Raw genomic sequence first — 11,845 nt, forward strand, 5'->3', positions numbered from 1 at the left:
TGTTATTTCAGGTAGCGCATATGTTTAGAGGATGCAAAAGCGAGGACATGCCACCACATATCTACGCGATGGCACAGGCAGCTTACAGAGGGATGCTGGCTACTCGCAGAGATCACTCGCTAGTTTTCCTTGGGCGCAGCGGCTCGGGGAAGACGACGAACTTCAAACACGCTCTTCATTATCTTGTATTGGCTGCGGGCACGGTTAACAAGGTAACAATTTAATAACTATTTTATTTTATTATTAAAACTGTGAGTACATAATTCGTTTATCCGTTGAAGATTTTAACTGTGGAGAAGCTGAATGCTCTCTTCACAGTTTTGGAAGCTTTCGGAAATAGCAGGACGCACATGAACTCGAACGCTACGCGGTTCACGCAGTTGTTCAGCTTGGATTTCGATCAGTCGGGACAAATAGCATCAGCCTCTGTGCAGGTAACGCAGTACTCTACTATTTGACTTCATTATCAATTAAACATGTTCGTAAAATTGATCGAAATCTCGTATAATCGAAGGTACTCCTGTTGGAGAAATCGCGGATAGGGAGAAGGGCAAACGGCGATCCGACGTTCCATGCGATCTACCGTTTGCTGGCCGGTGCCGAAGGAGCCCTCAGAAAGGAATTGCATCTGACGAATCTAGTTGCTGAGAACAATGCGTTCGTCACTCCATTACAAAAGCACGAAGACAAACAACGCGCTATGGTCGAGTTTAATCGAATCGTGGCTGCGTTCAGAATCCTCGGGATATCCGAAGCCGACGAGAAAGCGATTTGGCTAGTCCTCGCTGGTATTTACCACCTGAGCTGTGCCGGGGCAGTGAAGGCCGGCACCAGTTCACAGAGTCGATGGCAATTCGCTCGCGTCGAGTGTGCCGAGAAGGCTGCTACGTTGTTAGGTACCACTGTCGAGGAATTGAGTAGAATAGTGTTCTCCTCGAACGGAGGCGGTGCTGGTACGCCGAGCACTCCGAGGCCTGCGCTTCGTACGCCGAGTCCGACCGAGCAAGGCAAAGATATCATGGGTTTGGACGCTCTCGAGGGTTTGCTCATCGGTCTGTACTCCGAGGTGTTCCACTGCGTCGCTGCGCTTATCAATAGGTACGATTTTTATTAAATATCGTAACTATCATAATTTAATGTTGTTTAATATTAAAATAATCTGGTACAACATAGTTGTATTGTTACTACGTGAAGTGAAATGTGGAAATGTTCCTGTTTAATAGATCCATATCATCGTCGGTGCACACAGTGTCGTCTTTGTTGCTGTGTGACTCGCCGGGTTTTCAGAATCCGGCGACCTGCGGCCGGCAGACTGGGGCCTCGTTTGAGGACCTGTGCCACAATTACTTGCAAGAACGGCTACAATTGCTGTTTCATCATACCACTTTAGTAGCGCCGAAAGACAGGTACGTTGACGATGATACGTCAATTGAACGGCCTTAATAGAAGTAGAAGTTGTATTATCGAAGACACGTTTGCAATTTTCTAACTGACATTTGCAATATTGTCTATTAATTAAATTCAGATACGTCCAAGAAGGAATTGACGTAGACTACGAGGACGATATTGACGAAGATGGAATTGGATCGCCTCAGGGTTTGATCTCGCTGTTAGATCGCGGAGCCTCGCAAGGCGCGACGATGCTCAGGACCAGTCAAAGTGACCTTAGCGGTAGCAGGCAGATGGAGCGGAAGGGTTTACTGTGGTTGCTGGACGAGGAGACTGTATGCCCTGGTGGCAGCGACGAGACGTTCTTAGATCGGCTCTTCTCCCATTACGGAGACCGAGGTACTTACACAGTTTGAAAAAACATTTTACTTCTTATCCTGATAAATGTTCCCATTTCACTCAATTGAGTTCCGTTCATCTATTCCGTAGATCATCAAATATTGCTGAGAAAGGCTCCTGGCAACAATCAGTTCGTCTTGCAACACTTACTGGGTACCAATCCCGTGCTGTATACGGCAACCGGGTGGTTAAAGGCCACGCGTGAAAATCCTGTTACTAAAAGTGCCATTACCATGCTTCAAGAAAGTTCAAGGTACGCGTTAATTAAATTAATATCATTGAAATTGATCATTAAATATTAACTTGCACGTAATAAATAATATTATTTTAATAATACTATTAAATATTAACTTGCACACGTAATGAATAATATTATTATTAACGTTAATGTTACAGAGAAGATATCAGCATGCTGTTCGTTAGCGCGCGAGGGGCTGGAGTTTCCGGGACTTTATGCAGCTCCATGCCTGGTTTAGAGGGCTCTCAGTCTTTGAGGAGAGCCTCCAGTATAAGGCGAACGTTCACTGCCGTGAAGAGAAAAAACATATGCCTTCAAGTCAAGTTCACTGTTGTGAGTATCCGAGTTGTATTACAATAGAATCCTGCTGTTTATGAAATTGAAAGTACTACCAAATAATCCGTATGCTGTTCGCGTATGTCCATGTAGTAAAAGGCAGGATGTCATTACGTGATACGTTTATTTTTAAACAATTATTCAGTTGACGTACGTACACTTTCGCGAATAAGGAAAATTGTATAAAAAAGGGAGATTCTAAACTTACTATTTAAAAAACAGAATTTATGTACGGGACAGGTTGATAAATATGCGTAATGCACTGTTGCGTAGCGCAATGGTTTTTGATGATTCTCCAAGTAATCCGGAACGAATATAAAGAGCGTGACGCAATTGGTTGCAGGATGGTTTGATCGAGACGTTGCGGAGGACACGAGTTAAATTCGTCCATTGTATACTGCCGCAACACAACGCCGGTTGCACCGATAACAAGAGCCTATTGTCAGTGAAATCGAATCAGAGCGAGGATAGTGTTATCAACGTACCTCTTCTACGGTCGCAGGTAACAATTTACTTTATAAGAAAGTCAATCAACTTATCGATAATATTATTATTGTCAATTTTAATTCCATTTAATTGAATTAAATATCGAAGCTCTCTCCGATCAATATTATGATTATATTTAAGTGAATGGGTGGTCTGATTTCTTGTTACAGATCCGTGGCAGTCAAATAATCGATGCTGTACGACTGCACAAAGTCGGATTCCCTAAACACATGGCCCTGTGCGAGTTCCGGAGGCGATTTGGTTTGCTGTCGAGCGACGCGAACATGCGACCCGGTAGTCCCGTCGCCGATGAACGCCGCGCTGTTGAAGACATGATGCTCACCATCGACGTCGATCCAGCCCTGTACCGAGTCGGTCAGAGTCAGGTAAGTCAGACAAATATTTTTCTCATTATCTGCATTATTAAATATGTTCAATGCGAGGCACGTAAACTTGGCTGAAGTAATCAGTGAATGAAAAATTATTTATTCTGTGTTACATCAGAAGTCAATGTTTAATTAGGAACAACTTTCACGTGTCGTTTTTCACTTTCGATTTGACTCCTTTCGTGTTACTACATTTTAGTGACGATCAAATTTCCAATAGCAGCACACGCATACGTGAACGCGTCGTCTGTGTGTCGCTTTGGTAAAAGCACACTTTCACTTTTTTCTGTATCAGTGGAATGCTTTTACCCGTTAGGTGTCTCGTTATCAAAAGTTACCGAGTGGAAACACCGTATCGGTAGCCTTATCCCAGTTGCAATTACGGTTTTAAATGTCGCGGATCACATGAAATACCTCGTTTAATATCACCTGCGTTCGTGAACACGATTCGACACCTTTCCTGGTTGCATTCCCTCTTGTTTTCGAATTACAAAAACTTGTTACGAATAATTGCAACATTGAAACGTGCAATCAGACATTTAATAGCTGTTCAAATGCTTTCGATGTTTCTCGAGTGCATAAAAGAGTCGATAAAAATTGACGAAGGGTGAAATGGACATTAGAAATTTATTGATTCATCATAGATACACTTTACATGATAATGGGCATTTAATAAATTAATCATAAACTGTACGAGGATATTTATAATGTTTCTGAACGATGCTGTACCTGCGTACAACATCGGAAATTCGTTGAAGCGTGAGAATTTTGTTAACACCATTACACGTCTTGGAACGAGCATTCGGTTTCTCGTGAAGACGTGATTTCGGTCAACTTTCTCCGTGAATTCGATTATTCACTTATGTACAAACAGTTAAAGATGCGGTCATCGGTAGAAAAAGGTCAATTACAATTAAAATCGTTTGTATATTTATAAGTAAACATAATTCTTCTAATTAAATAATATTTAATTATCTGTGAACTTGCAATATTTTTGCAAAATCAATTTGCAACGTATTTACAGTACGATTGTAAATGTGTTTCAACTGGAAAAACTTATAGAAAGTCAATGGCGATCTGATTGGAAGCGCGGTGGGGTCGATTTTCACTGTGAGACAAGTAAGTTACATACGTCTCGGCTTGACATTTTTAGGTCAGATCATCTTGTTTCGAGTCCAAATGCTAAACAGTCCGCGTACGCTTTTCGCAATCTTATCGTCGCATTATGCACGAGTTTTCCCGGTTAGCTAGAGTTCATAGATTAACTCTCGAGAGAGTCGAACAGGTTTTCTAAATACTCTCCTACACGTCGACAAGTAAAATCAATTATAAAAGTAATGGTCCTTAACACTAGATTGCCCAAGGAAGTAATTTTGACTGCTTTTGGGCAATATTGGTATATATTAAGATTCAGTCTTTCTAGTGTTAAAGAAATCAATTTACTAATCGACGACTCTGCATCACGTAAGGGTACGGCGTTCATAGAAAAAAAAATGTCAGGAAAAATGTACTGCATAACATTTCGTAACGCAGATTAGAAAGCAATTACCGGGCTCGGCCCTGGTTTCACAGATTTTATCGGGTAAATTGTGCATCTTCATCTCGCGTTCTTGCGGCATCGTGCATACGCCGAGGCGACAGATGCGATTTACGGTAGTCACGCAGCGTTTTGCACGTGAACGTAATCGGCAACAGTCTTTTATTGACAGTTTTTACGATACAGCCGGTGGTTAGAGCGAGATTAAAACTGGCGATAGATTCATGCGTGAGCATGAACGTTTAATGTATTTTTTTTTTCTTATCGTGGCAAATTATTGATGCGTGAAAGTAACTTGGAAACGTTAATGCGCGGCTACGGCGCCGCTTGAAAAGAAGATTTGCATGTGTAAAAGATTACTGTTGCCAACTGCGTTCGCGATTACCGGCTACGAGTCGCGTTCGCGAAGTAAAAATTGTTGTCGCAGGTTCACCATCGGGATTCCTCGGTACGAATCGCGATCCGGGTATAAATTAAGGTAACGAAGCACTGAACACAAAAGTACAGATCGCGATACGAGCTACGAGGTAATTTAAAAAAGCGCAAGTCTCAATCATTGAATTGCGTCAACTTTGAGACGTTGAGAATTTCCATTGTAATTGGCGAGAATAAAACGATGGTTTGACCGCGAAAATGCAAAGGCCCAAAAGGGTCGTGGCGAGGAAGAGGAGAGGAGAGAGGAAAAAAAGAACGCGACACGCGCTACGGTGACTTTCTCGTGGCCCACATAGAAATCGTTGCACTCCTCTCTGAACCCTCTCCTCCCGTTCAAAGAACTCGCGTATACACGCCGTACATACAGTGATGGCCAAAAGTGAGCGTACACGTCCGCTAATATTTCCGTACGACGCGTTATTAATGATGAAACCAGTGACAGAAGTTGGAAAGCATGTCAGACGCTCGCTACGGTTGTAAAACATTTTCAAATATCCTATCAAAGGACAGTCGCGCTCTTATAATTGATAGAACTCGATAATGATACTTATAATACTATATACATGATTCGGCGTTTATCGCGTACAATTCAGTCGATTTAGAATTTTTATTTAACACAGATGAATTAACAGAAGGCGATTCGATCGTTTCAATCGAATCAGACGTTTCTATCGCGAATCGAATCTCTTATCACGGTCCTGTTTTTTGTTAAACGCTCTTATGAACGGGAGTGTACGTTGCCCCAGGCATTTTCGTCGCGAAAGTGTTCCACCTTGCACGTACACCGAGGTACACGGTATCTTTTCTTTTCTTTTCATCGGCCCGTCTGTTTTGCTAAAGAGGCTGCGCGTGGTCCAATTTGTTACCCACGGCCGGCTCGATTAATGGCACACGGAACTGGCGAAAAAATTCGACGTCGTTTTATACAGGGTGTGTTTATGTTCACAGGGTGTACAGTTTATCATTGTTAAACAATTTATTAACACTAGATTGCCCAAGGAAGTAATTTTGACTGCTTTTGGGCAAATGTACAAATAATAATGCATAAATTATTTTCTTTCCCAAGTGAAGTAAATTTTTTTTATTGTTAACATTTACTAATAACTTGTTATATGACTGTAAATAATATAAAAAATATTAAAAATTAATTTTAGACAAATTTCTTTACACATTATTCTTTCACAATGCAGTCATTTTTACTGCTTTTGGGCAATATTGGTATATACTAAGTTTCAGTCTTTCTAGTGTTAATTTGTAGAATCCGGTGTCCGGTTTATATTATTATGATCAGACATTTTGAAACTGATAAACGATTGAGTTAGTTTGATGAATTAAATAATCGTCGATCAATCAATTGGAATTATTTGCGATGCTAGAAGCGCGTGATCAACGGTCACGTTTCCGGTTTCGAGACCTTACCCCGGATATTTCGGGACTCGAGATTCCTACTGCGTTCAAACTTGAACAGAACCGATACTCGAGCTGTACTGTTATCAATTCTAGTCTATTTGTAACTGTCTGTGAGCGAAACGATACGGTATCGGATTTTTTCAAACGAGTATGTCACTTTCTTATTACCTATCGCAGTAAAAGAAATCTGCTTATAACATTTGCATAAGTGTGTTGAGCGTAGTAATAAATGTAACATTAATCAAAGCTTTCTCTAATCGCAATTATCATTTTCGAGTTCATCGGGTGTTAGGTCTTTTATTAATATCTAGTCTCATTGTCAGTAAGAGAGAAACGTGCGTTCGAATAGCTCTTTCTTTCTGTCCTTCGATTTTCAATGGAATGCGTCGTTGCGTTTCCACGCTGTTTTTTTTTCAAATACTCGACGTCCTTCCCGTGTCGTCTGAATAGTTTCATCGTCGTCACGGGGCAAATGCGAATTCTAAAAAAAAAATAAAAGGGCGTGAAAGGGAATTTCATACATCGTAATATTAAAATTGTAATATAATTTTATTGAACTTTTTTGGTACCTTATATATTTCGTAGTTTGCATAGTATTTGATGAACGATTAGAATGACCATATAGTTGAACAGTTTAATTAATTAATACAGCTTCATTACGGGAAGCGAAAGAAGCGCTGAGAAAAGGACTCGTTCCCTTTTCTGTCGTCCTCTGATCAGCTATCAGCCTAAACGGGCGATTCTTGGTAGAAGTCAATGCACGTAAGTGCATACAGTGAGAATCAAAAGTAAATACGATTACCTTCCATATCTCTGTTATCGTTTAGATTAAATTAGAAATTGCTATGAAACGTTTCAAGTATAGGCAAACAATCATTTTGATATGGCAACACTATTGACGGATAGAAAATAGTTGAGTGAATCTCACTTTTCCTAAGACGTTTACTCTTGATTCTCCTGGCGTGTGTACATACGATGTAACAGAATGGTTGAAGAAACTGCTTCTCTGCATCCGCTTCCGCCATGGGGAAGAACGGCCACGTGGGAGAAATTCATTGTGAACCAGCGCTTCTTATTCTCAGTCAATCTCGATGGATACAATCTAGTTTTGCAATTCCTGTTACTTTTTCTGGCTTCATTACCATCAATCTTTTTCCAAATTCTCATATTTAATATAATTATCCCTTCTTAAAAATAAAACAAATAGACACATGAATACATGTACTCTGTGAGAAGGAAATACAGGATAATTATAGGATAGCGTTTCGTTCCTGGGTAATAAAAGAAATATATTCTTTATAGTAATGATACAGGATAATATATGATCACTTTCATTAAAGTAATAAGTTTATACTTTCCAGAACGTATCTGGTATTTTAGCTGGAATAGACTTTGGAAAATAGAATAGACCAACTTTGGCTCCGGGGCAGGAATTATTAATGGACATCGCTAATGGGACGTTTAACGGACGAACGCCCACTTAGAGAAATTTTTGAACGAGCATCAACGTGAGCTCTAACAAAATAGAAAATCAGCTATGCGCCACGATTCCCGCAGCAGTGATTAAAAAGTGAAAAGGAATCTTCATAACTGTCACGTGTCAGGGAACCCATCAAAATTAGCATGACTATCAATAGAGGCCCTCGAGCGACTCTCGTAAAGTGCAACAATAAGATTTAATGTACATTCGAATACTTTCACTCTATCAATCTTCTATATGATAGTTAATATCGTCTTCTCTATTTAAGTATAATACAGTTTCACTGGTTTCATGTTTAAGAATGAAAAATATCCAAGCAATTGATTTTGCAATTTAAAGAATTCGGTCAAACGTGATGATAAATTGACTGGAAGATATTTAGGATCGCTAATACGATTATTAGTAGAAGGAGTGTAGATTGAAAAAAAATTGCGGGTTTACAGAGATTCGACGCGCGAGCCAAGTAATTTGTCGGAATTAAAGAAACGTTTATGGAAAACCACTTTCACCAAATGGAACCACTACCGCGATCATTTCTGCTTACTTACCACATACGCGCGTATCGACGCCCGTTTGTGCGAACCGCTAATTCCGGTACGCGTTTCAGTTTGAGATTGATAAATAGAAAGGATGCTGGCTCGATGCGATACACTCAAAGCCTCTGTCGCTTTAACCGTGTTGCAAACAGATTTTTTTTATACCTCAGGAAAACTTGTGTACATTCGACGAAATCGTTTCAGCTTCTCAAATTGCCTTCCAAGTGATATGTGCAATTCATTTGATGTTTATTATTCTTTTTGCTTGCTGTTTCCACTGAAAGTTTAACACGTGATTAGATAGTCAATTATGATTACACGGTACAATAATTGTAATGATTCAGTGAATTATAAAATGTACCGATGAATCGTTAAGATACGATCAGCTTCGAAATGAAATTATTTAAAACTGGACACCCAGTAGGGGTAAAAAAAGAGGAGGTTGGGCACGGAAATTTCGCGGGTCTCGCGAAAGCGAGGTCGCGGGGCCGTTCCTCCCGTGCACGCATAGATAGAAAAGGAGAAGGCCCATTCTCTCTCTTTCTCTCTCTCGTTGCTCACCGATCGATAGATCTCGCTGATGGCAGCTGTTGCATTCGAGAAATCGGAAGCTTCTCCGTGGCCCCCGGGGCCACTTCACCCGGGGAATAAGCGCGTTCGAAAGCTGTTTCGAACCGGGAATGTCCCACTGGCTGGCCTACTGACGAACGGGAGAAAGGAGATGCGAGGGAACCGCTGCCATAAGTTCATAAGTAGACTGCGGACGTTCATTATACAATGATCGACATCGTATTTACAGCAGCGATTAAACCTGGTAATAGTAACTTCTAAATCAAACTGATAGCGAGCAGCCATCGGGTTTGATTAAAACGAGCTTCTACGTACAATTTATTTCATCTGTACAGCTTTTGATAACAGTGGATATCGCGTTGCATTCTTGAAATTGTAACATGAATAATCCATATCGGATCTCATAATGCTATTTATCTGTTCCTGAAGTACATATCCTTTCACTTATTATTTATATAGTATACATGTTCATGAACAAGGAGCCAATTAAAAAAATGAAAATAGGAAAACTCCTCCGGCTGTACTTCAAATTAAATTACTTAATTCGATATTTAAAATTCTAATCTCGTTCGTATTATTAAATTCCAAGCTGGAACATGAAATTGTATCGTAAGAAAACGATTATATTATACGATGAATTATCTTAGACGCGGAAGAAGAGATTTTATTCTCTGGTGGGCGCCGATAACGGTGTCGAAGCGTATCACGCAGTTTCGTGGTAACAAATTAAGTAAAAGCCAAGAATTCGCGATAAACATGCGAGCGCCGTTTCTGCGAACGAAGACGAGCAAAGCAAAGTGCCACGCGTTTAAGGGGGTGTTTAGCGTGCGATCGTTGCATAATGATCGAATCAGTATTCCCCGTTAGAGGCTCAGTGGATGCGAAGGGAATGACACGGTCCTTACTTGATTCGAATCAATGTGCATTCTCTCTCGATTCTCCCGTCGTGTTAATTTATGGCAGAGACGTCCAACAATGCGCGTGATCTTGTTAGCGACCGTGTGCAAATTTTACAATTAGAGGTACTGTTAGAACGCAACGTTTCAAGGTTTAAGCGTCGTCCTATTGCATTGCGTCGATTTGCAACTCCGAATTTCCTCGTTCGCTGGCTATTTCTATTTGATATTAATAAAATAGAATAAAACGTGCGAGTGTTATCCATTACGACATTAAGGGTGGTCGTGTCTGTTGGTAATGGAAATTGTTTGAATCCGTTCCCGTGGCAGACGTCGCCAAGACGGTGCGTGTAAAAGGTAATAAACTGTTGGAAGCAGGATGAGAGCCTAAGAAACCTAACCTGCGAGCGGCACAAGAACAGAGGGGGGACGCGGCGACTGGTTAACCGGTAGGGGGACAGGAATCTTTTGCACCTGATCCGTTCTTACTGAAGTTTTCTGCACCCGAGTCCCAGTCAGTTCGCGGTTGATCCCGATCCCGGTCGTACGGTCGTCGCTCCTGCCTCGAACTAGCTTCAACCTGTTTCGTTGAACAGTTCTCATCGTCCGGCGTTCGCTTTCGTTCCATTTACAATTTCAGTAGAATTCTAAGCAGTTCCGTCTTGTTTTTTGTTTTTTAGTTTACGACGAGGATATTTTGTACATTAATTTTGAATGTGTGATGAATTTTATCGTCGACGAGTGACGGATGGGAAGAATCGTTTAGGAAGAGGAACACTGATCAACGTTTCGAAGAATTGTGTGAACCTTGTGCAGTTTTGTGATTTGGATTTGACCTTCTTTCGGTATTTCGTTACGTGATTATAGGTACGTAAGGAAATAAATTATGCGCGCAATGGTAATCCACGTTTAACACGTCAAGAGTCACGAAATTAGTCTTCCTATCTAATTTCATACGCAGAAGTGACAGTTATTTACTACTTTCTAATACGTATAAGAAAATACATTAATTATTTATGTTTCTATTATTAGATACGAAATTTTTCATACCATCTCTTATATAATTTTAAAAAGTTGTTCCATTTGAAAGTTAGGTTAATTAATAAAATCGATCATCAAATTCTATAATATTTTCAACATTAAATATGATGATACGGTTTGACGGTTGCGTAGCTTGAAGGATAGGAAAAACATTACGATCTGCAATTTAGTTATGATTGTAAACGTAAGCTTTTCAAATGATGTTTACTGTTGTACCGTTTAACACGGTTTCGCGGTAAAAGTATTCGTGTTGAACGAGGGTTACCTGCACTAGGACAATGAGCCGCACGGTACCTGATTATCGTCCGTTCGATTATACGCGAGCCAACAGAGAGAGGAAGAAAGGAACAGGTGATGGGAGGGTCGATTTCTCAATTAACTCGCCGGAGAAAGAGAGAAAGGAGACGGTTACTATGGCCTGTGTGTATGGTACCTTTTAAGTTCGATAACGGTAAATACGGATCGGGACGTGGAAGTAGCGAGCCCGATGAGGCTCGCTTTCCTAATGATCTTCCTTGTCCACTACTTCAATTATCCGTTTCAACGTTTCATAAAGCCAGCCATACGTCTCGTGTAACATTCAAACAAAATTACGAGCCTCGCGTCACGCTCAAATTTTTTTAGTAAGTAACAGAGGGATTTCATATTAACACTAGATTGCCCAAGGAAGTCATTTTCACTGGTTTTAGGCAAATGTACAAATAAT

General features: G+C 40.5%; 1 protein-coding gene and 1 long non-coding RNA gene across 6 annotated transcripts in view; one reads left to right on the forward strand and one right to left on the reverse strand.

Moving 5' to 3' along the window:
• The first annotated feature begins 15 nt into the window (after positions 1–15).
• Positions 16–11,845, forward strand: part of LOC108623324 (unconventional myosin-XVIIIa) — a 27,061-nt gene continuing 15,231 nt past the window's right edge. Inside the window, exons 1-9 of one of the 2 annotated variants that reach the window (XM_018021750.2) lie at positions 16–212; positions 282–434; positions 515–1,098; positions 1,224–1,406; positions 1,526–1,788; positions 1,879–2,041; positions 2,185–2,359; positions 2,706–2,864; positions 3,019–3,234. In XM_018021750.2, the coding sequence (XP_017877239.2) occupies positions 21–212; positions 282–434; positions 515–1,098; positions 1,224–1,406; positions 1,526–1,788; positions 1,879–2,041; positions 2,185–2,359; positions 2,706–2,864; positions 3,019–3,234 (2,088 nt within the window). In that variant the 5' untranslated portion in view covers positions 16–20. Of the gene's footprint in view, positions 213–281; positions 435–514; positions 1,099–1,223; positions 1,407–1,525; positions 1,789–1,878; positions 2,042–2,184; positions 2,360–2,705; positions 2,865–3,018; positions 3,235–10,870; positions 10,966–11,845 lie in introns of those variants that run through there. The other variant, XM_026812171.1, reaches the window with a different exon arrangement.
• LOC113464123 (uncharacterized) lies at positions 6,453–10,496 on the reverse strand. 4 transcript variants are annotated; one of them, XR_003388952.1, is made up of 3 exons: positions 9,518–10,496; positions 7,186–9,443; positions 6,453–7,097 (listed from the first exon to the last, which is right to left on the reverse strand). It is a non-coding gene; the product is annotated as an uncharacterized LOC113464123 (long non-coding RNA). The 4 variants fall into 4 exon arrangements; XR_003388954.1 differs by having other exon boundaries at positions 6,455–7,097; positions 7,186–8,909; positions 9,194–10,496; XR_003388953.1 differs by having other exon boundaries at positions 6,455–7,097; positions 7,186–8,909; positions 8,994–10,496.

The sequence above is a fragment of the Ceratina calcarata genome, unplaced genomic scaffold (assembly GCF_001652005.2).
Source record: "Ceratina calcarata isolate Rehan_Ccalc_2016 unplaced genomic scaffold, ASM165200v1 scaffold260.2, whole genome shotgun sequence".
In the NCBI taxonomy this organism is placed as follows: Eukaryota; Metazoa; Arthropoda; class Insecta; order Hymenoptera; family Apidae; genus Ceratina; species Ceratina calcarata.